Below are 25,307 nucleotides of genomic sequence, written 5' to 3' on the forward strand. Positions count from 1 at the left end.
ATGGATACTGTAGCTCCAAAGAAGCTTTCATAATATTTAGGGTTTTTGCATTTTTTAAATCCTAATTTGTTGCATCATCTATTCTTTAAAAAATAATATAAAAGTCCCACTAAAATGTGGATACAAAAAAATCATAATTTCAACTTTCTATGCACTGAGTCAATAGAGTAGTATTATTTTCCTTTTTTTTTTTTTTACAAACTGAAAGTCTGTGTTTGGCTACACTAATTCCTTGATTGTTCTAATATATTATGTCTCAACATTTGCTTTTTAACTAAAAAAGACTTTTTCTCCCTTCTTTATTTATTATTTTCTAGGAGCTGGGCCTTGTGATTACAGGAACTCTGCCTGTCTTCAATCTAACAAGGGAACAAAATGGGAAAATCGTAAGCTKTTCCTTCRAGGGAAAAAAMCCCAAAAAACAAAACAGCAGTTATAGAAATTAAACTTAATGTTAAATGCCTTGAAAACAGAGTATTTTGYAGTGTAATTGTCTCGTACATCAGAAACAAAGGGATCATATCTGGTTTCATGATAACCTCCTGGGAACAAGCAAAGGCAGTGCATTCTTTTACCCTTTTTGTCATTCTGAGTTCCAGGGTGTGACATTCCACTATCTATCCCTGTGCCTTTGTGGCAGTGGGAATGCATTAAGTGCTCAATAGATGGGAAGTAGACAATGATATTATTTAGACCTTTGCAAGAAAGGACTGTCCAGATATATTTCTAACAAATCTCTGAGGCTATGACATTTCAGGGTGAAAGGTAGTGATGTAGAGAATTTAAATTAGTCGGTTGTAACAATAATACAAAAGAACACTGTATACTTAGATTAAATTCTAAGTGTTAAATAAATACAATTGCACATCTGTGTTACTGTCTGACAAGGAATCTGTTCGTGTCCTCTTCACAAAATCAAAATGCTGCTTTTTTATTTTTAAAAGCAGACCTAGAATATGCTTTACAATGTGCTAAAATATTGTAGTTTTGATATACTCATGTTTATTCAGGTCAAAATAKCCAGAAATTTAGACAAGGTATTATTTGAATCAGTTTCTCAGATATTACATAGACTCCAAATGAATCAATAAGAATTTGTTCATTGTTGTTTCCTCTATTTACTCTGAGAATAGTTCTTTTAGTTTCCTTTTAAAAATAAAGCAATAAACAAAAAAAGTTGGTTAATCTTATCTATAAGACAATGCCTGGAATTGACCTAGTCTGGTTCAAAGTGACAGACTACTGATTATCAAAGGATGTCTTTCTAAGAATTAAAACAGACGTGATCTAGTGCAGAGAAGCAAGAAGAGAACTTGAATCTGCTCAATTTGTATCTACTTGAATTTATTTACAGACTGCAAGATAGCTCCTCCAGTARATTTTATAAATTTATTTAATATGGAGAAGGGATTCAGGTGACAATGTGTAAGTGACTGCCCTCCTTTTCTATAGTAGAAAAATAAATTACAAGCGAAATAAATGTAGTGCCTGAGTCCCTGATTTCAAATACTGATGATTCTTATAATCACTAGGGTTTTTTGTTGTGTTGGAATATTTTTCATCATCATCATCATCATACTATAGCCCAAAGAGTTAATTGTTCTGAGGTCTCACCATTTGCCCAATCTAAGCCTGCAGTGTAGCTCTGTGTTGGTGCAGGTAGTTTAGTATCCACATAATTGGCAATATTATTGCACCARTTTTGCTTTCACCTGTTTTGTTCGTACACATATTGTTTATTCTTCCTTGAAAGTATCCCTCCTCATAAATGATTTTGATACTCTATACTAAATACTGAATTTATTAAATTTTATTTTATATTCCTTTGACATTATTTAAAATATTTAGAATAGASACATAACCAAATAGGCAACTTCTCAAATGTATCTGTCAAACAATAGGTGAAGGCAAACATAAATTTACTGACTGTTGAAGTTATTGTAAATATGTCACACATACACTAACATTTTGAAATGTTACCAGAATCAGCTGATTCTTGGAGTAATGGGGGTCGATGTCTCTTTGGAGGACATAAAAAAACTGACGCCCCGATTTACGGTAAGCTGCTTGCATTGGGGGTTTCTCATTATTTATGATTTACRTATTATTTATGTGTGATTTCTGTGCATGATCTTTCATGTGTCATACAGCAATTACTGGAATTGAGTCAAAATAGCATCAGGCTTCTTTTCATATATTCTTCTGTATTGTTGTACGTTTTCTGGTGGTTTTCTCTCCAGCCAAATATGTGTTTCTGCGTGATTTGTCCATCAGGATATGCTCCGTAAAAATCAGCTTTTACATTGGGGGATATATAACAAGTAAATATTTTCCTGTGTGTTAAGGCACTGCCCCTCAGTTAACTGTTTGCATCTTAATGTAGTACAAAATCATTTCAGTTGATAATATTTGCCATTTATCCAGGACAGTTTTTAATATAAAATTTCTACAGTATAGGTGTTTGTCTGTACCCTCCTCTATACGACTGATTTATTTATGTAGACACCTAGCTGTGGGATTTCTGTGAAAATAACTAGTATTGTGGGAAAAAAAAAACAAAACAACAAACCAACATCTGAGGATGAAAAGGAACATCATGAATTTGAAGGCAGATGTAAAGTCCTCCATGGAGAATGGAATAATCCCACACCACAGCTCAGCCTGGGACAGACTGCCTCAAAGGGCAGAAAAGGACCTGGGAGTCGTGGTGGTGGAGGACACATAGAATATAAATTAGCAGTGTGCCCTGGCAGTAAATCCAGCTGTGTGGTGCATCAGTACTGTGTCCAAATTTGATCTCCTCAGTGTAATAAAAACACTGAGCCCCAGTGCAGAGCCACTAAGGTGGCCAAGGATCTGGAGTTCATAGTATACAGGAAGAAACTGAGAGACAACTGAAGAAGGAACTAAAAGGGTTACCTGATGGGAATTATGGAGAAAATGGCTCTCAACATTGCCCGAGCAGGACGCTATCAGCATAGGTGTGGCAGTGGAAATTCCAAGTGGAATTAAGGAAAAAAGAGAGCAGGCTGCCCAGAGAGGTTGTGGTATTGCCACTGTATTGTCACTGGAGGTGTTCAAAGATCCTTTGAAACCTAGTCCAGGTTCAAAGTTGGACTGAAAAATGAAGTCCAATGTTAGCTTTGCTTTCAGTGAAAGTTTGTACCAGCCGATCTTCAGAGATCCCATCAGCGTTAATTATTCTCCAAGTTTACGATCCTAAAACAATAAATACTAAGCAATTACCTTTTCTATGTTAGTAATCTTATACTTCATGATGCCTGAGGTGTGTGCTTGCCACAATGGATCAAAATCCATTTCTTGAAAACCATTAATTACTCTTTCTTCATTACTTAAAACCATATAATGCTAAACTTCATTTATTTCTTTCAGCTTTGCCCAAATGGATATTATTTTGCAATTGATCCTAACGGGTATGTGCTACTGCATCCAAATCTCCAGCCAAAGGTATGAAACAYCTTCTAGTTTACTTCTCTATAATAAGGGGATATTGTCAGAAAAAAAAGAAACTAGGATCTGCTGAAGGTACCAGAGAGCAATAGTGAAAAATTCAAGTTTTTTGGGTGTTAGGAAAATCTTTGGTGCATATATGGCTTCATCCAAATCCAGCAGCTTTGGCTTGTATTGAATTTGGTTATCAATCAAAAAAAAAAGTGTCTATTGAATGCATATTTATATATGTGAAGTGTTTTAATACACATATTAATATAAAAACAACTAGTGGTAGATGTAATATCATTGTAATATCTGTAATATTGTGAAAAACCTTGAAGCAAACTGAGGAAATTTTGTGCACCTTTTTTTTGTGATGCTTTCTCATTAAAGAAAATAGAAATTTTCAGGCTTGCAAAGCCAAAGAAATCAGAGGCAAACACAAYGTATTTTACTTGTATTATTGTATTTATTTATTTGTTTATTTTCTGCTTACCAGAGCTGAAACCTGATCTACAGAGCTGGGATGGATTTAGCTGAGGACCCCTTCCCAGAATGTTAGATTTTTAGTAGATTAACTTGAGAAAGGTGTTCCGTGTTTAAACATGAAATTTTTATCTAAATATGATTAGGACACAACTTTCCTCAAATTGCAGGAAAATAGAAACCAAATATTTCAGTTTGGTTCTTTATCCATTAAACTTAGTTCTTGATGAGTGGATACTCCTACATTTTATGTATCTTAGTAAATAATAACTTCCTTAACTATCAAGGGCAGGAGAAAAAATTAATCTACATATTTTAGTGATTAATTCTTAAGCTGCGAGAAGTCAGCTTTGTGAATGTTTGAATTAATTTCCTATTGAAGTAATTAATACATTTGAAATCTTTKGCCAAGTCTGTAACACAACAAGAAAGAAAAAGTGCTTCTGGAAAAAGAATGACTGTAATTATTAATGAGATATCCCTTTTGATTTATTTTGAAAGACTCTTCAAAAGTAAAGGGAAAACTGTGGAAAAAAGGGTTTTTATATAGTCTTCGTAACTGAAAAGGACTTCAGTTTCTGGATATCTGCATTGGATTTTCATGTCTTAAAAAATGAAAGTTTTGATTTGGTGATTTTTCTTGGTGAATTCTTCAGGGACAAAGATCTTCATCATTACTGAGCCACTCTTTTCTTAATTAGAGATTGTTAGTAATTAGGTGRTGGTGATTGGCCTATTTATCTTTCTCTTGTATGCAAATTAAACTATCTTTTCGTTAACAGGAGTAATATAAAAAAAAAAATGCAGTAGTCTCATTTTAGGCCTAATTTTGTGAGAAACTGATGGATATGGACTCTGTTCACTTCATACGTGGTGTTATCCTGCAGTGGAGCCTCACAACATTGGAGAATAAAAACCTTTGTTAAAAACTCAGCTYATCCCAACCACATCTAGGCAAACTGAGATGGATGATTAGGGTACTAATTGTCATGCTTTCTCTGTGTAGTTTTCTTCTTAAAAGGATATAGAAGTGCAGAGATCGTTTCCCATACTGCTCAAAATTGTGATTTGGAGTATGTTTARAACAGGATGATTTATAAGTGATAAATTTTATATTTTAGAATAATGTCTAATGTGATATTAAGTATATGCATTATTATTGTTATTGTTATTAACAGTTACACAGACTAGACTTTTTCACTCCCAGTTTGTGTGGGGTGGTGCATGCTATTCAGACTGATACAAGAACTGCGGTTTAAAATTAAGGTACACTACAAAGACAGATGTATTTAGAACTCATGGACTTCCTTTAACATGTCATATTAATTTTAGTTGAACCTCCTGGTAGCTGTTAACTTATTAACAAACAACATCTTAACCCTCTTTGCCAGAAATTTTTCAGTAGATGTAAACTAAAACATAACTACATCTTTACCTTTGAAGAGGTGAGGGTTTMTTAGACTTCCAATGCTTCCTTCTTCTGAATTTGTTCTGCTTTCCTTCTGACAATCTATTGCCTCAAATCACAACTGGTTCAACACAATATTTTGATAAATTCTCTTGAAGTTTGTAGAGTTGTTTGCACAACTGCGAAAAGTTACCAAACAACAAGTCCAAAAGCATTTTAAAATAATTAAAAACTTGCCCATCATGCTCATATTTGCATGTGAAAATGATGCCAAAGCATAACATGAGAAATCATTTTTTAGCCTAAAATAATTTTAAACAGCTTAAGTMATTTTTATGTTTGTGTAATTAGTTACATTACTATTTTTAAGTAATTTTTATTTGCTATTTAATTTTATGTTTTATTGCAAGTTTTCTTTGTGTCTGTCTGCATATGTGGATGTATTTTTCCCTCTGTTATGGGAGAGAACAGGTSGATGTGCCACCAAATAAACATAGTCACTGAAGTGAGTCCATTAAGCATGTGTTAACAAGATTAATCCTAATTAGATTTTGAAAAYAGTAAATAATTCAATTTCCCAATCTGTTCTTAAGATTAGAATCCTTTTCTTCATTTTTACTGTGTTTCTGATCAAAATCCATTTAATAATATTCCTAAAACTCCAAATGCCTTCAGTGAGATCTGGTATTTTGTTTTACTGTTTAGGGTTATTTAAGAAATGTAAGAGGATCTAAGTTTTATGAGCAAATATAAAAGTAAACAAAAAGTGAGGTATTCTCATTCTGTATTTTATTCTGTCAGAGTATGTGGGAGGGAGAGCTCTCTGTAGATTTGATTCACATTACCATATGCCTGATTTTTGTTTCCCTAGACAAAACCTGTCTGTAATGTGGCAGAGAGCTCAGAACTCAAGATCAGAATTAGGGCTAGTCTCTGCTTGCAGTAAACAAACATTGCAGTAAACAAACATTYATCTCAACAGATGTTGAGAAAGCAAACAAACAAACAAACTTCCATTTTATAAGCAGGCTGTTATAGTGCAAAAATATAAATTACTGCTTTTTTGTTACTTCAGCAAATTGGTGTGGGCATACCAAAAGTTAAATTGAGAAAAAGGAGACCCAATGTACAGGTAACTTTGGATGGAGGTGATTAGAGCATTAGAATGCATAGACTTGGAAATATAATTAGAAAGCTTCTGCCCTGCTTACTAGGAAAAATCTAACTAGAGAACTGTTTATTGTGACAGCTTCCAAAGCATGAAGCTTGCATCCTTTCCTGTTTAAATAATAGAAAACATGCTATTGGCTGTAGTGAAGGGCATTCCATTAAATTATGGTGCTTTACTAATAGGTGCTAATTAGAGTCGTGCTGCAAAAATTCTTTGGATGTTGRAATTAATTTGAAGACAGGAAATAAAAAGAGACTACTTGTGCTGGCTTTGCTTGCATAAACCCACAGGCAAGAGATCAGGAGAMCATTCTTGTGACTTTATTGCCAAGTTTTATTGTACAGTGTATGCTGCATAAAATTACAGAATATGAGCTGTTYAGGTTTTTTGTCTGGGGAAGTCAGAGTAAGGAATATGTTCTATCCACTATTTACATTTCACAGTTTAGCAGAGCCAACTGCACAGAATTAAATGTCATTAACCTGAACAGGGTAACTAGTCATGTTTATGTAATCCAATCCCTGAGCAGAAAACACTTAAGGAAAACTTAAAAATCATTAAAGGAATAGATTAGCTATGTAAMTAGCAAAATAGCAAACTTAAACACAGTATATCAAGTTGACTTCTTACACAAAAGGCAATCCATAAGGCAAAACTTGCAGCCTGCATAGCAGCATCTGTAAAACCTGGTATAAAATCCTGATCTAAGTCAGTGATTTCACCAAGTGTCAGGTGGCTGTGTTTATAAACTTGTAGAAGGCCACCTCTGGGCTGGATTTTTTGTTTGCACAGTGGAGAAAGCAGCACAGGAACATAAAAAAATCTCAGTTTTCTGAGCACGCCTGGCTGCTCAGCTTGCAGTGGTCTGGCTGCTGCTGGGCTTGCCTGGCTGTGCTTGCTGGAGAAGCCCTGGGCTCCCATCCACTTCAGATGCTCCTGAGTTTACCTCTGTGGCCCAGGATTTTGCTAACTTCTTATCATCCCTTCTTTTAAAAGCATTTGTCTTCATTAATACTGCAGGTATTAGTAGGAACTAGGCCCCTGCAACACAGCAAAGAAGGCCATCTGTAGAATTTGTGAGAATACTGACCTCCCAAAACACACAACAACAACATTTTATTTTACTTTTTTTTTATGTTGCTGCACCAGTTCTTTCTTTCTTTGTTTCCTTCTTGAGTTGTCATTGAAATTATAGATCCCTGCCTTTATTTGTCATGCTGAAAATGGATTGCAATCCTTTTGTTTGCACGCTTCATTGCTAGTGATTTACTTCTGTTCTGTTTTGTTAAGTTGTGCTGGTGAATGTGGTGGTGGTGTGCTTATTCCAGACATGGTACACGCATGGCTGGATTAAGAGAAGAGCAAACTGAACTGTGAGTTTGTTTCTTCGTGGCTTGGAATAAACCCCACTAAATGGCAACCTTGGAAATATAAATTATGGAGCCCAAATACTGGTAAAAACATTTTTGGGGGACAGATACATAAGGGGGAAATAGTCTTCCATTTRAAGTATGGGTGTAGGAGTTTTCTGTTCTAATTTTTAGTAGCTATCCTTATACCTCTGGCACATCTCAGATTGTATTTATAGATGCTTAAGTKTTTTGCCTATTAAAAGTCAATAATAAGTATCTTATAAGAAATGTGTAGTGATACAATGTAAGTCTTAAAAAGAACAAACAGTTAATGCATACTTGAATTTTCACAGAATTAAAGTTTGCTATTTTATCTTTGGGACTCCTTGACTATGACTAGCCCAGGTTATCATTTGAAATTAATATTGATCTTGATTTGATGTGATGGCTTTTTTTTTCTATTTTTTACCATTTTTTTCTTCTCATTCATTTGTGTGTTGGAATGGAATGTGAACTTCATAAATGCCTCCTCTGCCATGCCAATGCCTTCATGCATGCTGTTTGGGTTTGACCATGCTATTCATTATCCATTGCATGTAAGATATGTCATTTTTTATTTATTTTTACATTTTAGCCTTTTGTTATTTATTTTGAGAGTGTGGATTTGTTGGGAGGGAATAGCAAGTGCATAACAATAATTGAATAGTTTTGAATTAGTAGAGACCACATGTTAACGCTGTTATATTTAAGTTGCTAGTTTTATCTGTGATAAAAATAGAAATGGAAAAATTTTCTTGGAAGTTTTCAGTAAATATCTTTTGAAGAAATATCCAGAATCTTTGTCTGCAATCTTTTCAGTGTGTATTCTCTTACTGAGAATACATTCATTGGCTTTTCTCTTAGCAGACCATGAGTCTTATTTGCTAAGAATGGGAATGATTCCGTATACCCAGAAATATGCACATTTGTTCTTCAAGAAAATGAAGAAATAGTCCTTTGTTTTCTGTAACTATTCTGTATTACAGTCTTGAAAATAAGGGCTACTGTTAAACTCCTGTTGCTCCAGACTATTATATGAAAGCATCTTTTACCACTTGTTCAGCATATTGCTTTCTTCCAGTACATAAATTGTGATGAAACATGCTTGCATTCTTGGATGTGTACATTTTTCATTTAACTTTGCCAGAATGTTAGGATAGAAGGAATATAATGATAATTTTTTAAGGAAGGGACTGTAGTATACCCTGTAAATGTTGGTGAATTGCTGACATCCCTTATTTTTTTTTTCATTTTGTAATCTGAATGTCAGATTTAAATGATTAAGTAATATATCCCCATACTCCTTTTTCTAAAAAAAAATGCACTCACTTTTAGGGGAGTGCATTAAATAACTACTGGATGATGAGGATTGATGATTTTTTACAACACACACAATAGAATGTCAATGGGGCTCTGTCAAAATTGCTAGAAAACAAATTGAATTCCCAACAACTCATATGGAAGATGGCTCTGGACAAGTAAATGCAGACTGTAACTGAGAAAGGAGCAGAACTAGAAATCTTTTTATTTCTAGTGTTCCACATGGAGGTTGGTCTGATCTAGTACGGTCGACTTCCAGCACTCTGTGGGGTCAGGATTGCTACAGATGCAGACCACCAAAGCTCTCTGTGCTCCACACTTGAGGGTTGACATCACCTACATTCTTTAGGTCTGGAAGCTTGGATTTCAATATTYCTGTGCTACAGGTTTCCATCTTCTAAACTGAGATAACAGTACTGACAAAACTCCAGAGTGTTCAGAGAAGTCCTGTAATGCTGGCACTAAAAGTAGGCTTTATTTTTTATAAACTCCAAATAATTTCTTACAAYTGCTACCTTTTTGAATCTTGAACCAATGGTCTATTCCCACCTCATAACAGAGTACAGTCACCCAGCTTACTGGTTGGGTGGGAAACTCTCCCAAATGTTTCWCTCCCTTCTTGGAGACAGGACATCTAGAGAGAGATTAATCTCTGCTTCCKCTGCTTCCTCTGATTCTTCTCCCACCAGTCTGTGACACACTGGGAGAAGGGGAAGCAGCGCCCCAGCATACATGAGCAGAGCCCCATACATGAGAGGCTGTGGACAGACACAGGCAATTAGTGTTAATTTGATTTTCACTTATCCAGTTAGCCTGTCTATCCAACAAAATAAAATAAATGAGAATGAGCCGCTAGTAATGCTACAAGAGATTAAAATAGATGGGTAAGTAAAGCCAGTTAAGTGGGTTACTTCAAAATGAAGGGATTACAATGATTTGTAATATTACAGTACTCTGTCTTTATTATTTGATCATTCAATGTCTTCTGCTTCAGAATCCTAAATCRCAGGAGCCTGTTACGCTGGATTTTCTAGATGCTGAATTGGAAAATGATATTAAAGTTGAGGTGAGATTACCTGGTTTCTTGGTACCTGTTGCTATTTGTATTTTACCATATAATAACTGAAAAATAATAAATGTTCTAGATTTTGAAAGGGAATMTATTTCACTATAAATTTTAATTTTAAATTGTTAAGATGGTGACTTTACAGAGRTGACATTATAATTAGACAAATTAAATCCTGGTATTATTCATAGGCAAAGGCAATGCATTATATTCCTCTTATTTTGAAAATCACCATGATTGCTACTTAAATTTTTCTTCATGAAGTAACAATTCCTGTGAAGGGAAGCTTGAAATTTTTTTYCAAAACAGAACACTTTTTAATGGAATATTGAAATATTACCCGAAATATTTTAAAAGTATTTCCCTATCTCTTATTAACRCAAGATTATTCCTGTGGTGGGAAATAGAACTGAGAAACAAAGTTAAGGGTTGACAATAGATTAATTCCTCTATATTTTTCAGTTATTGATTTTCAGTAATATATTCAGAAATGAGAACTTYTTAAAATTATTTGTTAGCTTCCTGAAATAAAATGGAAGGCTTTTAAACATTTTACATTTTTGACATGTTTTTTCTCTTGGTCTGAAGTTGTTATTTCATAATGACAATAAGCAGCACTGCCTGGTATCTGTTAAATTGTGCCGTAAGTTTATTTGAAATGGCTGCTTCATGTTCCTCTCAAACTGGTACAAAAATGTTTCTGTGAATCAGTGCTCCTACCTAAATCACAAAGATGTGCTGGGAGGCACAAGAAATGGTAGACAAAAGTCCTTCTCATGCACACAGAATTCATTCTCTCTGTCTTAGTGCCAACATCACGGAGTTTGGTGGCAGCGTCTTGCAATGCAAAGTATGCCAGAATTGTTGCTTCATAACTCTACTGATTCAGTATACAGTTGAATAAAACAATTTCTAATTGGAAAAATCTGAAAATTGTAAACAAAATTTTTTTCTAAGAGTTGTGACTTTCATACGCATTAACATTTTCTGCATTTTTAAGAAATATTTTGATCACTGAAAAGATTATTCATGTTACATGCAACACCTACACCTTTTTTCTCACTTCTTTCTTTTCTTCCTTGCCAATAGATTCGGAAAAAAATGATAGATGGAGAAAGTGGAGAAAAAACATTTGAAACATTGGTCAAGTCCCAAGATGAGGTAAGATAGGAACCCAGAGAGTTATATTTACAGGAATAAACCAAAACAGAAAAACATAATGTGAAATGGTGAAATGCTGAGTTGTTCATTTTGTAATGACAATTGGTACCATTTTTTCCCCCTAGATTTGCTAGTTTTACAGGCTTATAGCAAAAAAAAAAAAATTATGTACTTAGGAAAAAAAGAATTGTTTTGTTTCTTGGTTTCTTTGGTGTATCATTAATCAGGCAGTTGTTGATGAGGTCTTACACTCTGTTCAACAGGAAATGGACCCAGCCTACTTCTGTGCATGAAATCCAAAACAAAGTGCTTAATTTGCTGGAGGAGATGTGTGAGGATGGGTTTGGTAGTTTGTATTGTGGTTGAATGGGAAGAAAGTTGAGAGAAAAAATAATAAAGCAACATTTTTATGCCGTAAATGAAGACTGTTTGGGATAAGCAAATTCATCTTACAGTTAYATCACGTACTTGTACTTTCTGAAAAACTTGTTGAGTTCTTTATTTTCTTGTCCTACCTACTTAATCCTGRTAAACATTGCTACTGTTTTCTCCAATAAGCAGATATGTTTCCTAGCAATAGGAAGTACTCAGATTTGATATGGATGTCACATAGGTGCTCTACTTCTTGGGGACCTCAATAAGCAGAAATCATGGCTGGTGTGCTGAAGGAGCAGTTCTGGCCAGAGAGTGCCCCACAGTTACTGTTCCCCAACAGCTTTTTGAAACTCTTTTGCTCTGAACATAAGTCAGCTTGAAGATATCTAATTTAATGACTTAGCAGACACTGCACAACCCTCATATACAACCTAACAAATACTTAAAATAATTACTTGAGACTGCACAGTTGATTTTCTATGTGTGCTATTAACTGCCTTTTCCTGTTAATCTCCTTTACCTTTGATATATGCAATAGTTCTGCAGTTTGTGTTTAAGGGTCAGAAATTCCAGAGGAAATCTCCTTCTCACAGAGTATATACTCCAGAAAGAATCTAATAAAGTTAAATTGATAGGAAATAGATCTCAGAGAYTGGGAATGGGAGGGGGTGTGTGTGTTATTCTGTTAAAAACAACACATTCCCAACTTGTGTTCCATTCAATGTCTATTGGATGCCATTAACTTTTAAACTCTGCTTTAAATTTTGGACTAATTACACCAAGTAGCTCCCAATAATGAGTAATTCCTATTACCACTCCTCTGACTCAATTCTGCATTGAGGGAAGATTCTTAAATACTTGTTCTTACTTATATTCAGAAAAAGTATTTCATAGTCCTAGTTAATTTTTGCTTTAAGCTTGGTAGAAACTCACCCGTCTTCATGGGTGAAAATCAATGGCAACGCACATGTTGTCTTTGCTAAATGAGACTGAAAATGGTTCTGGATTTTCTGAAACATGTCTCCAGAGTTTATCCATGCTGTGATTTTAGAATGCCTGTTTCATGGTCATTTGTTTCTAAAACAGGCCTTTGGAGGCAGAARTATTGAAAGGCTGCARTAAGGTCTCCCTGGAGTCTTCTTCAGGCTGAACARCCTCAACTRTCTCAGCCTTTCTGCACAGGAGMRTTGCTCCRGCACTGTGACRATTTYTGTGCCCCTCCTCTGGATCTGTTCCAACAGGTCTAATCTTTCCTCATAACCCTTGCTCAGCCTCTTAGCATCTGCACTGGATTTGAGAAAGCATTCTGCTTCTGAAAGTGTAACTTAATAGAAGGGCAAAATAAGGTCAGGAAACCATGCTCAAGTTCTTCAAAACTTTGCAAGATAATCTTCGCTGAAAGATGAATATAATGATGATCATGTCATCATGTAGGCAGCAGAAGTATGTAAATCTTTATGAGGGAGGTCAGTTTAACACACTTTATGCAYTTAGATTTTTCAGATTGAAAACATGCCTGTCCTTGACACTTTGGAGTCCCATGGGCTCATCAAACATCCCCAGATTTCTTCTCTATGTCCAGTTTCATGCTGGCTTTCACTTCTTCCCATGTTCTTCTGCAGCAGAGATTGGCATCAGCCGTGCCCTTGCCTCCTGCCAGGACTCTGTTGTGCGCTTTCTCACAGTAAAATGCCAGAAATTAGCTTTACAATGCTGCTTTATAATCTTGGGGAAAATCCTGGTGTGTGAAAAAATAGTGTCTTTTCCTGAATGGTTGGAGGATGGTGCACAAATAGGTGTTTTCTGGGGCAGAGAGGATAAGCCCCAACAGATGTCAGTTCTGCTCCCTCCCCTGTGTCGGGAGCCCATGCTGTTTAGGATACCACCAGTTTGTTCCCTTTGTGGGTCATTCCTGATCCACTCTCAGAGAATCCAAAGTCCTGCTGCCATCTGTGATGAGGCTGAACTGCTACTGAAGGCAGAGACTCCATGCTGGGACATTTTCAGATTTATGTTGTTCTGTTTGCAGAGTGCCTTTCCAAGYCTATGGGTGAAACGGGCTCTGTGTAGGTGGTTAGAACAGGGAGGGTCAGAAGGTCACAAAAATACAATAACACAATTAGGGTTGTACAAGGAATTGCATTAATGGCAAATGTGTTGAAGAGATTTCAGGCTGTTCTACAGGGTCTGGGCTACAAAAGACCTGAAAGAGTTGGTCCTGCAGCTCTTTGCCCAGAGAGGGAGGGAGGGAAGTACTGYCAGTGCTGAAATCATTTACATATCCAGGCGGGAGGGAGGAACAGAACATCCCTGGGTGCATGAGAATGTGCCACTTACACACAGCCCAGACCACAGTCTGTGTTGGAATGAAATATCCCAATCTTTTTGATCCCAGCTGTTTCAAGTGCCAGTGATATTAATTATCCTCACCTTCCCTTGCACCATGGAAYAAGATTTCTTCCTCTACCCAGACCTCTGTGAGAGAAGAAAGGAGCAGCCAGAGCTGGCTGTCTGTGATGACTGCTTCAAGCCATTGCACCCTCCCAACTCCAGGCTGCTAGAACCAGAATAAAGCTGCTTTAAACCACGGGCCACGCATGAGCCATGCATCACTTAGCACTTGATAGCATCATATATTTTCTTATAAAAAGGGCTGATGTGGTCGGTTGCTCTGAACTGACAGTTGCAGTCTCCGGGCTTAAAATTTATGTTCTTTTTGTTTTCCTTTTTGGTTTAAGTTTGCATTGCTTTCCTTTTGTGTTGCAGCTGGCYCCTGCAGTGTCTTGGGAGATGACTTCATCCTGCAGCACAGACTGGGCTTGTAGCAAATGTGGGTGGGGTGCACGGGAGTCTCCCAAGGCCTCGGGGGCTTTCCAAGTAACAGAGGAGATGCCATAGGAACAAAAGCATTGCCACATTGGCAGCCGGGGTGGGCAGCAGTGAAAACTGAAGGGTCACAGAAGCTGCAGTAACACGAGTGAGTGCTTTGGCAGCGATCAGCTGGGATGAGATGGGCTCAGAGCACCCACTGAGGGAGTAGGCAGAGGTAACCGGGAGCTGCTGTGTGAGGATGTGTTCTCTGCTGGGTCACCTCTGAAGGGACATTGCAGCCAATTTGCTTTCAAGCACTCTCACAGTGCTGGTGGCAGCAGGGTTTAATTACAGCCCAGCTCTTCTCTTTCTTCCCCTCCCACCTTGGGCATTGCTCGTCTCCTGTGGGGGTACACGATGTGTGACCCATGACACTGTGCCGGGGTTGAGGGACTGCCAGCAYGAGGTTCAGGTAGCTGCTCTTACCTGAAGTGCACATTAAATATACATAGGCTTGGAGAGGAATCTCCTCAACCATCTTTTAACTTTAAATATAAAATATATCAGGGCACTAGACACTGTTATCCACATCTTTTATGSTGTTTTTCTTTAATAATTTTTCTCATTTTCTTTCAAAAATGGCTATTAAATTTAATGGCTATAAATGGCTATTTATACTGTCATGCTGTACTGAAAAGCAACAGCCAGGTAATGAGAAGGTTTCAATTTAGAAATGTCATATAAGTCACCTCTTTTCTAGAGCCATGGTCATTTTCCCACTATCCTTTTACCATAGAGAAAGAGAACCTTGAGGTTTACCTGTSGTGCTTTCACCATGTCTGTAATGTTGCAGTGCAACAGCTGCACAGCCTTCATTGCTGGCATACTGACAAAAATGTGATTGTAAAATAATAATACGTTGCAGCTGGCATAATCTTATTGTTAACAAAGTGAAAAACTGGGTAAAACTATGTCAGCCAGGTGGATTCATGATTAAATCTATGGGGAACTGTGGGACTGTGCCTATCAMACTGTTTTTCATACCACAAGAAAACAAATGGGAAAGATTATCCTAATGTATTAAGTTATTTAAAAATAAATATTTATTTCAAGGTTAGATTTTTCCCCAAATTCAAGACCCTCCTAAAGAGATTAGAAACACATGTTAAGTTTAGCAGGGGGTGTCTATACAACCAGGATTACCAGGCTGTGCCTGTAGTTATGATKCAAATTCAAATGCATTAAGCCAGGGGTGTTTGTGACCTGAAAGGAAAGGCTCTGGGTGTTTTTGTTGTTAAAGACTTACCAACAGTGTCTTTTTGTAMCTGAAGGTTGGGTTTTGTTTTTTGTTCATCCTTTCATAGTTTCAACTGCAAAATTACCCATAAAAGAGAAAGCATTTTTTATCAAATTTAAATCAAATAGAGAAAGGTTTGCATTGGTCTGGCTAATGAATTTTAAAGTGAAAATTACAGATCAGGTTTGTCTGGTTTTAATGAAATTTACATTTTTCCAGTGTTCAATAAAATTTATATGRTTGATTCTTTTGCAAAACATATGTTTGAAAAATATTTAAGGAAATAAGTTGCCATTCAATGCATTATTTTTGCAAAACAAATAACAGAAATCCAACAGATTTGTATGTGATTTAACGTGGTATTTCTCAAAGAAAGGTCACAGTTGTTGAATCTCCAGAGTTTAATAATTTAATTTTTCTTTTATATCTCTTTGTAGAGGTATATTGATAAAGGAAACAGAACGTATACGTGGACTGCTGTGAATGGCACTGATTACAGGTAACTCATTTCTGTTCACTGACTTCTTTTTTTTTATTTAAATGTCCTTTTGGTTAATTGCATTATACTTTCTATGCTACCTAAGGTGATACTGATATGTATATTATTTCAAATTCATTTAAGCACACAGCTTTGTAATGTTAGAAGGAATATGGAAACATTSCTTAACATTACCACAAACAAGTTAGAGGTTTTCCAAGTCTCAGGAAAGTTAAACTACTCTAGTTCAAAACTACTTGGTACAAATATTGAGTCAAATTTTGACCAAAATGCTGGGTTTGTGTTGTGGTGAATTACAGCAGTCCTCAGCCAAGCTGGATCCCATTTTCTATTGTCTTCACCACAGGTGTACAGCCACTGAGAACTCAAGCATTAATTCAAGTTTAAAACCAAACTTTTAACAACAGAATGTAAACTCAGGATCTTCTATTCACCATACCATTTTTCTGTTGAACTGCCTCTATCTTTATACTCTGTAAGAAAATGAAGTTTTTATCAGACTGCCATCTAGCAATCACTRGAGAAATACATTTGATTTACGTGACTTCTTAATTCTTCCTGWGTTTCCTGGCATGAGATACAGCAATAAATCCTCAGAGTCTCCTTGCAGAAAAGCTATTAAACATAAAATTATAGATTTTAATTAGCAATTTCTGCTAGCAGTAACTGTTAATGACAGGTAAACTGCCACTGATTTCCCTGGAGGAGAATTGGTAGAAGGCTATCACTAAATATTCAGCAATCTCACTTAGATTCTGTATGAATGGCAAGTGTGTCATTAAAGGTCAGCTCATTTATGGCTCAACTGTACAACATTTTTAATGTTAATTTCTGCAGCCCTTCATTAGAAACTAATGCAGTTTTACATGGATGAAATCCAAGTGCAAAAATTAGGGATGCGACTTGGGAGATGATGGTACCTGCTCTAATGATTACTCATACCTCCTGTCCTTTACATACATTTTTAGAAATGAGCTCTTCTACATATGTATTGAATTTAGCTGCAAAAAGAATTCCTACATACTGTGAACAAAAATAAGTATAATAGAAAAGAAAATACTGCAATTTTCTACAATAGAAAAGAAAAATTTTGCAAATGCTCTGCAAATCTTAAAATATTATTGAACTATTAGTTGTTAGCAATGACTGTATGAATAAAGAAATCTTTTTTTTTTTGATCCTGAATGTAATGTGAATGCAAATATTGCCAGATTYCATTCCTAAAGAATACTGATAGTTGTTTGATTAGTGAGAATCTCTCATTATATGATGTGCACAAATCASCACAGCACTAAGGGATGTTTTTCCAGTCAATGATCGCTGCGATGTGTAACAGTAGGATTTTAAATGTGTTAGGGGACGATAGAAAAATCAGGTATTTTTTTTTATTTGCAATTGTTTGGAAATTCCTTGCTTATGTGCTAAAAAGCACATTTATGCTTTAAAGTGTAAATAAGAATCMAAATAAACACAAGGAGCCTCAGGACTGGCATAAACCTGCCTGTCTCTATTACAAAGTGTGAGGCTGGTAGATCACTGTGTGACTGTCTTGTGACAGTCCAAATTCCAAACTTCTTAATTACTTTTCAAACACAGAAAAGCTGCAACTGGAAAACTGCTGCAAATAACATAATTGCTTCACTTGTCTCATTTCTATTGCAGTTTGGCATTGGTGTTACCATCATACAGCTTTTATTATATTAAAGCCAAAATAGATGAACCAATAATTCAAGCCAGATGTAAGTACTGYAAAGGTTCCCTGGTTTTGTCTGCTATTGCCAAGTCTCAGATTCACTTGAAAAGCAATGTTTGAAATTCACAAATTTTGTGGAATTCACTGATGTTATCATGATCTACCCAAAATCTTTAGCAATGATTCTAACCCATTGTAACATCCAAGGTGCAAGAAATATTCTATAAATATAGAATATGTGCAGGTACCCCAATTCCACTGACAATCCCTACCCCTTGCTCTGTGCCTGTAGAATCATTGCTTTGTGTATCCTCTGTTGCTGTYGTTTTAAGGGTCTGGTTACTATTTTTTTTTCATTCTATTAGCAAAATAAAGTGATATAGACTAGAAGACCAAAGCGCTTTTTTTGTATTTTAGTTACAGTATAATATTTAGGAAATGCTCTCTGCTGCCTGTAGGAATAGAACAATGTGAAAKCCCTGTTTGCTTTGGTTTGCAGTTAGGTTTTTATTGTGCATTTTACAAATAGTTTTAGTGGATGTTTGCATTATATGTTTAGATTAGACCAATTTCAAGCCRTTTACAGATTCTGAAGTGATAGCTGGAAATTTTACTGGTCAGTATTCTAAGRTTTTTTGTTTATTAGGTGTAGTTTAACATAGTCTAGACAGTACACAAAATAGAACCCATCACAGCCTTTTAACTTTATCCAGGTGTTATGGTAAACTTAGAACAAGTATGTAGTTAAATAAAAAGTTAGAAAAAAGCCAAAAAAAACCAGACAGGCATAGATACTGTGTATTTAGAGAAAACTTGGTTMGCCCTACATAACTGTACCACTGCTCCCACATATGAAGTAGAATACAACAAGTTTTAATAAGCAATGATTTATTTCATWACTTTTTCCAATAATAAGTACTTTAGAATTAAGTTTTTAGGCAGGGAGTGTGATTTTCTTGATGGATTAGATCATCTGGTTTTGCACTTAAATAAATAAAACCTGCAAACAGACCCTTGAAATAGYCACAGTATATAGAAGGTACTGGGAAATAATCGAGGACCTATTCAGTCTCTGAAGATGTTTGTCTTTTTTTTTCCAGACTACAGCTGTATGTAAATTGAACCTTTGCTCTATCTATGTACAATATTTTTATTCAAGGGGCTGTTTGAATAAAATATTGGTTTGTGACCCCTTGTGCTTTACCCTGTTTTTTTCTGTTTCCCTGCTTTCTCTTTCTGATGGATAGTGGCATCCAAAGAGGGCAAGTATATTCTTGTTGCTCAATTTCCTTCCGTTTACTGCAGTTGATATTTTTTCACTTATATTTCTATTCCTACTGGATATTCTCCTCTGTATTCCCCATCTCAGGATTTTCTTCATGATCATTGGGTACCAAAACAATACAAAGGGGGAAAAAAAGTGAAGTATTTTTCTGTTTAGGTGCACATTTCAATATGTTGCTAATCTCTAATCCTTCTTTGTCTGGTSCTATAGGTGTTCAGTGATATCAGCTATTAAAGCCATTTTCTGTAGGATTTACAGTGAAGATAATATGATGGAGTTAAACTTTATTGCAGAAAATACTRGGACCATTTTTCTTCATGTTCTAATAACTCAAGTGTCCCAAATATTTATTTGTGTCAGTTTACTTCTAGTGAAAACATCTCGTTATGTTTTCATGTTGTTATGCTGATTAAATATCTTCCTTAAATAAATTGTTAGATATTATCTTACTGTTGCCAGGTGTATTTTGTACACAATAATCAAGTAATTTCTTCTTCTTTTGTGAAATACTGAGAAGTATAGAATTTATTAGTGGGAACATGTCTCAAAATAAAAATTTCTTTCTAAACTCATGGATGCATGCAAAAGTTAGCCAAATAATTTGAGAAGAGAAACTGTGGCAAAAGTTCCAGTTTACTTACTTGGTGTTTACTCTTCATCTTTTGTAGTTACAGAATCACTGAAGCTTGATCATTTTGATGAAGCTGGCTATACGTTTTTAGCACCAAGGTTGGTTGATTTCCCTCTAATAAGCATTATTTCAGCACTAAATAAGCATCTGATCTGATTAGTGGCACATGGAAAATAAGGACTTGACTAATAAAGTTTCATTTGGTAAAAAATTATAAATCTTTTTTTCATGCTGGAATGTAAATAGCATCTTCAGRCTCTGATTTCTGTTCATATTAATCAAAACAAGCTGAAAAAATTGATATTGACATTTTAATGGAAAACTTATTCACATCTGTGCATTTCTTGTGGTTCTGACTTTTAAGATTTTACAGCTCTTTTTAAAATAGGTTGCATAATACTTACCACAACATATTTCCCAATTTCAAGACAAAGGGTTTCAAAGCTCTGTATCACTTAAGTATGAAGTAATTTTCAATTAATTGAGCATAAAAATTACTAAGTCATTGAAAATTGATTAATTTCATTAGTTYCCTGGGGTTTTTTTTATGTGAAATSGTGCAGCTCTTGTTTCCCTTTTAAAATTATGTTTGCAAGGGAAACCTGGTATGATAAACAGTTCCTAAAAATTYAGCTCCTCTAAAAGATAGTTATGACAAATAAAGGAAATGCTGTTCAGTCAAGATCAGTTGAGAATTGTTGCATTCTTTTTTTAATCTGATAAATATCTGCATACTTTTAAATTTCTATTAATACATTGATTTCAATGACTACATTGATTTATGTAGTCTTCTACCTTAAAATGTATCTCAGCTTAACTGTTTAACTTATTTTTTCTGAAAGACTGAAGTTATTAACAATCAATTGTACCAATTAACAGCTTCTAGCAAGTCCCTACTGTCCTACATCAAAAAAAGTCTGCTTGATATGTAGCTCTTTTTAAATGTGAATATTGGTGTAGTAAGGTAAATTCTTTCTTTAATCTTTCCAGATCATGGTAAGGTGAATAAAGAGTAATAAGATATCTTAGTCATATGAAATACTTGAACAGACTTCTTTTGTTTGTAAAATTCATTTAATATAAAAGCTCATTTAAAAAAAAGAGAGCCCTCTGCTTTACTGCTAAACACCTTGTACATTTTAATTAAAGTTGTTTAATGCCATTTCCCACATAATATTTACCTCCAAAATGCCCAGTAAGTTTTATTTTACTTGCTTGCATTCAGTAAATTGCCCAATGATATATTGCTTTATTGCATTATATAATGGGCAGCAGTTTGTTTATCTGTTTTCCATATGTAAAAGCAAAGAGTGTTTATATGTTCGTGTAGTTTGTACCCTTTTAAAATTGCATTTAAAAATTCTCAGAGGCTAGGACCTTAACATACAAATCTGGCTTTAGTGGAGCCTGGAGTGTTTCACCAGCAGTCCATGTACTTTCCAGGACAGTCTAACCCAGAAGCAATTTTAACTCACTGGGCTTTTTTTTTTTTGTTTGTTTTGTTTTTTTCTTTTGTTTTGTTTTGTTTTGTTTTGTTTTGTTTTTATGTACAGACTATGGTTTCCTGATATTTGGCCTGCACTAGTCCTCATTTTTTTTTTTTTTCTGGGAATCTACGCCCTCTTTAATACATGCAATTTTCTTATAATCTAAATCTTAACAAATGTTTAGTCAGGTCCTTGAACACTTACTTCCTGTAGATATCTGAAATAATTGATATGGTCATCATTCAATATTGATCACGGCAGTCAATTGATACAGTAGTACCATCTATTTCATAATAGTTGTACAAGCCTACTTGGACTTTAAAATCGCCTGCTTTGGTAGCACAAGAAAAAAGTATGTTTCATTGTTTTTCAGAGAATACTGTAATGATGTAAAAAAATCAGAAAACAACACTGAGTTTCTATTAAATTTCAATGAATTTATTGACAGAAATACTCCAAGCAGTTCATCATGTAAGTACACTTCTCAGCTCACTGAAATGTTTCTTTGGAAAAATACTTTCTCGTGAATGAGAATTCACACTCAAAATTGTGGTGTTTTTTTTTTTTTGTTTGTTTGTTTTAGTATTAATATACCTAGTGTTGGGATTTCGTATCCAAGGTAGAGAGTGTAAAATTAGTTTTAAATTAGTTTTAGAGTGTACAAGTTTCTGGCTTTATTTAAGAATGTTTACAGGGCATTATGCATCCAGTGTTTTCCGTAATTTCTCTCAGCATTTTGCTCAAGCATTACATAACTAGTGGTTCATTTTAATACACTCCAAATATTTTTCTTCTTGAGCATAACAGCCAAAGTAAGTTTCAAACAGATTCAAAATCTTTTAATGAAATCTTAAACCTGCTTTCTTGTAATTTTCTTCCAAAATAAGCAAAAAAAAAAGAGTCCAAGACTGAAATAATCAATAACCAGAATAAAAAGTAAGGAATTTCTTTTGCTGGTTCACAAATGAGTTTAAGAGATCTCACTTGGGCTTMAGACCACAGATCCATGTAACTGCTGCAGTGGTGAGCACTGAGCTTTGGGAAGGGATTAATTCATGTTTTGAGATTGATCCTTAACCTCTCTTTAGAATAAATCAATAGTTATTACCATCAGTAAGGCTTTAAAGCCCTGTTCTCATTAATAATTCAATGTTTGGATTTGGTTTGGTTTGGTATCTGTTTAGCATTATTAATAATTTACAAAGATTTGGAATAAACTTTTTTTCTTGCTTTTCAAATTTTATTTGAATCCCTKGACTCGGTTTTGGAAATTAAAGCATTCACCTCCAATGATTAAAGCAATTATTGTTAATTTAATAAAATGTAATGAAAAAAGAAAATTCTTGTGCAATGCTCACTACTTATGTAAGCAAATATTGAGGACATGTTTAGTGATATTGTTGTATAMACTAGTGCTTAGTAAGTAATTATTCCAAAACATTATCTACATATTGTGGTAATTCATTTTGGAATATGCAGCCAAATTGTCCTTTTTTCCTTMTTTTTATTTTCTAATAATTAAGTTACTTTAAAAATAGCTTCTTCAATAGGTAAACAGTGTTAATTAAAGTAATGACTGGCTATGGAAATTATTTCTAAATTTTATAGCAAAAAATGCTTTTCAAAAGGAATAACAAATAAAATCTCCACACTGAAATAATCTTAAGTGACTCTTCTAATCCTGCTAATGATTCAAAATTAGTTTATTTCGCTGTACACATTTTCAGGTGACAAWTGTGTTTTATTTAAAAGCCTGGTCTTCATTGATCAAAATATATTTCTAATGTAGTTTAATTATCTCCATTTTGTAGCATGTAAGATCACTAACAATTAAGTGTTTCCTTGCATCAATTGAGATAAAAATTGTTTTAATGAAAATATGTTTTAAAAATAGGTTTATTTCCAGATTTAGAGGATTTGCAAAGCTGGAGTCTCTGTCCTTACCACCTTCCTTATTCCTATGACACAAAGATAGGTTTTTAGGATACGATAAAGAAAATGTTTGAGTGAACTCAACAGTGTGAGGGCATTTGTTTAAGTACTTGACATAATTTGAAGTTAGGCAGAATAAAACCACTCAATTTTTGTCGCTGGAGCATCTTGGCAATTCAGAATTTCATTTTAGGCTTTTATCAAAACTCTATCTCATCTGGTTTCATATGACTTATGTTTTCCTTTGTTTGGTAGGTAATACTGATATGGTCATGAGAATTTTGCTGGATGCAGGATTTACAAATCAACTTGCCCAAAATTATTGGAGTAAAATGTCTCTGTAAGTATTCTCTTTATTGACAGTGATTTTTTAATTCATTTTAAAATTTGAAAATAAAATTTTACACATCTGTATGTATATACAGATGTGCAGTTAATGTTATACAGAATAGAGATTTAATTCACTGTTACGTACTTTAATAGCAACCCTTGACATAGCAATTTGTGAGAATTTCAGTCAGTTTTCATTTTAAATCTTATTTTTGTTTACAGCAATGGAGTTGTTGCACAATTTGTTGTTACAGACGGTGGAATTACTAGAGTGTTCCCCAAAAGGTAAGAATTGTTGCTAAATATGTAATATAATTTTGAAGTCTGAAAGGGTGGAATGTTAATTATTGTTTTAATTGAATGAGAAACTACTGCCTCCTGGAGTCTAATCTGTGCTGATAGCTATGAAACTAATGAAATGTCTTGGTTTTTTTTTTTTTATTTTTACCTGTGCCATTGCCTGAAACTGATCTGTAACATTATTTTCACGACTAGCCCTTGTAATCCAAGTTTCTAATCAGTGTCGAGTAGCAGTGAAAGCAATGCCTTTGCAGTAGCAGTGGGGCTGTGCTAATTCCTAATTAGCCCCAARCACTTGGTTGTTTGATGGGCAGCAAAGACTGGAAAGTAGTAGGAGATTTATTTTTTTTAGACTAAGATCAGACCAGGGACTTCAAGAGAGAAAAATGTATCATTACCAGGCGACAAAAAGGGAATGTGAAATCGGATATATAATAAAATAGATACTTCCACAAGTGACTGGGAATAGTGAGGGCACCTGTACAGATCTGTTGGTAAATGGCAAATTTATCTATTTTCTTAGGGTATTCTGTGTTTCCCCAAAATGTGAATGGCAATGAGTTCTACTCCCCAAGTTAGTTTCTTTGGGATTATTAATGGTATAAAATATTTTATGATTAAGCTCAAAGCACAGCATGTGCTGTAAAAGTTCACGTAGATTTCATTGTAAGTAGTGTTGCACTTGTATTTGTCTCTACATGTCTAAAATGATGAGACTAAATTTGTGTTGTTCCAAAAATACTACTTTCTCTTTTTTTTTCCCAGTGTTCATTTGTTTTGGGTTTTTCTGATGATTACACCTGTCTTTTAACCAGTGAAAACTGACAGAGCCTGAGGACTAGAAGAATGAATCTCACATTTTTCCCAACTTAAAAACATTAAAAGAAAACAATCTGCAGCACAGCCTTAATGAAACTGAACTGTCTTTTTATGCTCACTAATTTTTTTTTTTTTTTTTTTACATTTAGGGCAGGAGAAGATTGGCTAGAAAATGCTGAAACCTATGAAGTCAGCTTCTATAAGAGAAGTTTGGATAATGACAACTACATTTTCACAGCTCCATACTACAACAGTAAGTCATCACAGTTTGGAAATGTCAGATCTAGATAGTCCAGTGTAAGTGGAAGTTTCCTGTACCAGCTGACAAAAGATGCAAGTGTGACACTTCCTAAGGAAAGAAATCTTGATATAATACCCATTATTAAGGCAAA

The 25,307-nt window shown here is 34.8% G+C and overlaps 1 protein-coding gene across 2 annotated transcripts in view; it reads left to right on the forward strand.

The window, feature by feature from the left end:
• CACNA2D1 (calcium voltage-gated channel auxiliary subunit alpha2delta 1) overlaps positions 1 to 25,307 on the forward strand; it is a 355,899-nt gene that overhangs the window by 305,977 nt on the left and 24,615 nt on the right. The window contains exons 16-27 of one of the 2 annotated variants that reach the window (XM_057376925.1): positions 318 to 386; positions 1,984 to 2,058; positions 3,394 to 3,468; positions 10,224 to 10,295; positions 11,385 to 11,456; positions 16,377 to 16,438; positions 18,101 to 18,177; positions 20,085 to 20,145; positions 21,908 to 22,005; positions 23,722 to 23,806; positions 24,019 to 24,081; positions 25,065 to 25,168. In XM_057376925.1, the coding sequence (XP_057232908.1) occupies positions 318 to 386; positions 1,984 to 2,058; positions 3,394 to 3,468; positions 10,224 to 10,295; positions 11,385 to 11,456; positions 16,377 to 16,438; positions 18,101 to 18,177; positions 20,085 to 20,145; positions 21,908 to 22,005; positions 23,722 to 23,806; positions 24,019 to 24,081; positions 25,065 to 25,168 (913 nt within the window). The remainder of the gene's footprint in view (positions 1 to 317; positions 387 to 1,983; positions 2,059 to 3,393; positions 3,469 to 10,223; positions 10,296 to 11,384; positions 11,457 to 16,376; positions 16,439 to 18,100; positions 18,178 to 20,084; positions 20,146 to 21,907; positions 22,006 to 23,721; positions 23,807 to 24,018; positions 24,082 to 25,064; positions 25,169 to 25,307) is intronic. The other variant, XM_057376926.1, reaches the window with a different exon arrangement.

This window comes from Malurus melanocephalus, unplaced genomic scaffold, assembly GCF_030028575.1.
Source record: "Malurus melanocephalus ecotype Western Australia unplaced genomic scaffold, MMel_1.1 scaffold_294, whole genome shotgun sequence".
Taxonomy (NCBI): Eukaryota; Metazoa; Chordata; class Aves; order Passeriformes; family Maluridae; genus Malurus; species Malurus melanocephalus.